Raw genomic sequence first — 3870 nt, 5'->3', positions numbered from 1 at the left:
AGCAGCGACCGCAGGACGTTCTCCACGCATCCAGCTACATACTTCTCTGGGATTCCTCTGAGTCTGGCGTACATGCTCAGCGTCTCTCTTCCTGTCATGTGATCCAGCACGGCATCAAACTGAGGACAGTAACCAATGCGCTGCTGCACCTGCGACAGTAACGAGATAAAACCTTTGTGTCAGATTTCAGCACCATCTAATCCGCCTTTCGCTGAAATGGCGTCCCTTTCTCTGACTCGCCTTCTTAATGTCCCTCAGGATGCTGTAGCCGTCTATGTAGGCGTCWCCGGACGTGACGCTCTCGTCGCCGGTCAGCATCTTAAACGTCGTGGTCTTTCCTGCTCCGTTGAARCCCAGGAGGCCRAAACACTCGCCCTTCCCCACAGCGAGAGACAGCCTGTCCACAGCCAGAAGGTTCTCCCCACTGCTGTAAACCTGCGCAGGACAGAGCGACGTGATTATTTTTACATCTCCACGCAGCACGCAAGTTTACACTGAGGCGACTGTGCAGCTCACCTTACTGAGCTCATGCAGTATGAGAGGGCTGCCGACCATGGACTCCACCACCGGCTGGCAGTCCAGGACCCGCTTCCTCTCCTCAGCCACATCCCGGTCCTCTGGAAGGAATGCCGCGTCGTCCAAGAGAGTCACCTGAGGCCCAAGAAAATATGTTAGATAAAAATATGACAGTATTTTTTTTTTCTACGTCAGAATAAATCTTAAATCACATTTAATACCAATACTACTTAGATAAGTAAAAACAAAACAACACACAATTCCATTAAAAAATGTACAACATATTTAATCTTAAATTAAAGGTGTTGAATAACTTTTCAGCTTAAGCTACTTTTTTCTTAACAAGACTGCGTAGTTCGAAAAAAGGAGCTCGAATTTCCACAAAGCACAAAATGCGGTTTGTGCAGTTTCTAAATCAAGTGGACGGTCAAGCTGAGGTATTTTTTTTTTGTTGCCTCCACCTGTTTGCGTTTTCTGCCCAGAGAGGTGAAGAGCCTGCAGAYGGTGCGGACACACTGCAGCTCGATGACAAACAGCAGAGCGTTGAAGACGACGCCCTGCACCGAGAGGGACACCAGGAAGCGACCCACGCCAGGCTCTGACATGGAGAAGTAGTTTGGCTGGTATGTGATATCTGCAAAAAAAAACAAAAACATGGCAACACTCATTCATTCACAACATTCATGATTTTCACAAACTTTTTTTTTATTTTTATTTTTTACTTCAGCTCTGTTGAAGTAGAACTTACTTAAGACTTTGCAAATGACTTCGCTGATTTCACTGGAGGTGCAAAACTTTATGAACTCATAGTTCTGGTAGAACTGGCTGAATGACATGCCCAGGCAGTAGTTGGGGAAGATCAGGAACACCTTATCCAATAAGTGCGACAGGTGCACCAGGTTCAACTCTGCGAGAAATAAGGAAGAATGACTGTAARCAGTAATGATGGACACTTTGTTGGTCTTTGCATGATCGTAATCACCGCTTTTAACTATTTACCCAAAGACAATCTCAAGGATTTTTCACAAACACCTTCCCGCATACAGTTGAAATCACACCTGCAGTTTCTTACCTTTCCACAACAAGAAGCTTCACACATCCCACTTTAACTAACCAAGCGCCAACTCTGTGTGAACATTAGCCCTCCATGCCTTCCCACACAATAATAAAGATTATTGTATTTGGTAACAGAAACAAGAAGAGGCAAGTTAATTTGTGCAGTTTTACTACAGGGTACTTATTTCCTGAAGTATTTATGCKTTTTAAACTGTTTATTTTGTCTTAATAAATCCACTAATTTCAGTTTATCTTTTTGGGAGTTTAAGGGATGCATCAACACAAAACAGGTGGAAAGAAAATGCTTTACAAAGTTCAGTAGTAGATTTTGTCAGTTAATGCTTGTTTAAGTTTACTTTATATTTAATGATAGTTCTTTTCACACACAAATGCAATCATTCAGGGTTCAGTCTAAATTTCTCAGTCAAAAACGGCCTGCTTTTTTTTTTTTTTTTACTTTTGTGTCCCATTTCTCACCTGGGATGGTCATGATGGTAACGGTCAGAAACGTGGCCGTGCCGGAGATCATGTTGAAGATAGTCAGGCGTGTGTAGGCGGTGGCAGCGGTGGAGAAGAAGAAGCTGAGCAGATACATCAGAGGCACGATGGCCCAGCCGTACAGGAGGAGAATCAGGAGGACGTCGATGAGGTGGTGGTCCGCCACAAAAGCCTCGACTCCAAACGCTTGGAACACAACCTGGAGCGAAACACGAAAGCACACAAAACTCTCTTCTTGTGGCAGCCAAAACAATCCAAACCACAGCCAGATAATTACTCTCAGAGTATCTCTTCTGTGAACTGAGGTTGGATTTCCCACTGACCAGCATGAGGAGGCACGGCAGCAGGAAGTTGACCAGGTCCCACAGCAGGGCAGAGAACCAGAAGTTGGACAGGTAGACGCCGCTGACCTGCTGGACGTGCTTCGACTTGATAGCGGACTCAGTTACGAGCAGCAGGGCGAACGTGCTAGACAGCGAGGCCATGCCGTACATCAGGTTGATGGCGATGGCAAACCCGGTCTTACTACTACAGAGGAYGGAAATAACAAAAAGCAAATGTWATTCATGGTTTTTTCACGCTTCCGTTTCTTTAAATCGGGGACGTCCTGTCCTGTACTCACTCTGTGAGCTGGCTCCTCGCAGTCTCAGACAGGTTTCTGGGCATGGGGTAATTKCCTGTCAGGATTGACGCGTTGGGCCCAGCTAGGAGTTTGAACAGAGCATTGTCCACCATCATGAGGGCCGTGGCAGGTGTGTGGTAGCCCTGGTTGTTGAAGTAGGCTGTTGCTTCTGAATAGCGGCTGCTCCTGCCAAGGAAGGCAGCGCCCACCACGCAGCGCTCGTTGAAGACGCCGCCTTCTGCTTTCGCATTGGTCAGGACGTAATTAGTGAAATCTAAACAGTCAAAAAGACAGAAAGCATATTGTGATTTGATGTCTTCATGCAATTTGGTTTTAAATTGTTAAGTCCTATATASGTTTAGCCAGTATTGAGTYATTTTAAGTACACCTCTGCTGCCCTTGGATCAACTGGATTTGTTGCAATTTTTATGCTTTAAAGTGTATTTAATGTATTACATTAGGATTTGTTGTGCAAGTCCAATATAAAGAGGTGAATATAAATTMTACATGTTGTYTGAAGTTTTCAAAAATACATTTACATTGTTGTGGCAGCATCAAAGTCATTTCAAGTGTGAGAATGTCCCATTCAAAGTTCAGACATAAATCCAATTGAGAGTCAAGAATTAAACATGAATGTTTACGGGCTTTCTGTGAACATTAATCCAGTCTGGCTGACCTGGAGTGATTATGCGCTACTTTGTGATCAGTTATATAAAATGTAAAATTTAGTCGACTTGTCTGGTTGATGATCTCTGTTCTGACATTTTACACCAGCCTAACCATATTTGCAGCAATTTCTAAAGTTTTGAAGTCCACAAGTCTCTGTACTTCGTGTACCCTACATATTATGTACTGACTGTTGCTGCTTTGAGTCACATAGAGTCTTTGAGATTCTTGTGTGACACTTTTTGGTGGTTTGATCCACTTTTAAGAAAGATTTCCCCCCTTCAAAAGATCTTTGTCTCACCTGTGATGTTTCTGAGCTCGCCCAGTTGYTCCAGGAGTTGGGACGTATACATTTCTGCTAAAGAAGAAGAAAGCGAACCCGCGCCTGGCTGCAGGGCCACGGGGACCCTGGTGGGACCGTAGTGGCTGAGGGCCAGCCTCAGCATGGGGGCGTCCTGGTGGTTGGGGAGGGTGCGTGCCACCACTAAGGCCACAACAGTGAAGATCAAAGG

The 3870-nt window shown here is 45.0% G+C and overlaps 1 protein-coding gene across 1 annotated transcript in view; it reads right to left on the bottom strand.

The window, feature by feature from the left end:
• Positions 1-3870, bottom strand: part of abca3b (ATP-binding cassette, sub-family A (ABC1), member 3b) — a 16098-nt gene that overhangs the window by 3911 nt on the left and 8317 nt on the right. The window contains exons 10-18 of the mRNA XM_008402850.2: positions 3660-3867; positions 2693-2966; positions 2394-2598; positions 2050-2269; positions 1265-1423; positions 978-1150; positions 517-651; positions 241-435; positions 4-149 (exon numbers count right to left, since the gene is read on the bottom strand). Coding sequence (XP_008401072.1) covers positions 4-149; positions 241-435; positions 517-651; positions 978-1150; positions 1265-1423; positions 2050-2269; positions 2394-2598; positions 2693-2966; positions 3660-3867 — 1715 coding nt within the window. The remainder of the gene's footprint in view (positions 1-3; positions 150-240; positions 436-516; positions 652-977; positions 1151-1264; positions 1424-2049; positions 2270-2393; positions 2599-2692; positions 2967-3659; positions 3868-3870) is intronic.

The sequence above is a fragment of the Poecilia reticulata genome, unplaced genomic scaffold (genome assembly GCF_000633615.1).
Source record: "Poecilia reticulata strain Guanapo unplaced genomic scaffold, Guppy_female_1.0+MT scaffold_262, whole genome shotgun sequence".
Lineage (NCBI taxonomy): Eukaryota > Metazoa > Chordata > Actinopteri > Cyprinodontiformes > Poeciliidae > Poecilia > Poecilia reticulata.
The sequence above is the reverse complement of the archived record's forward strand: the minus strand, read 5'-3'. Positions and strand labels throughout refer to the sequence as shown.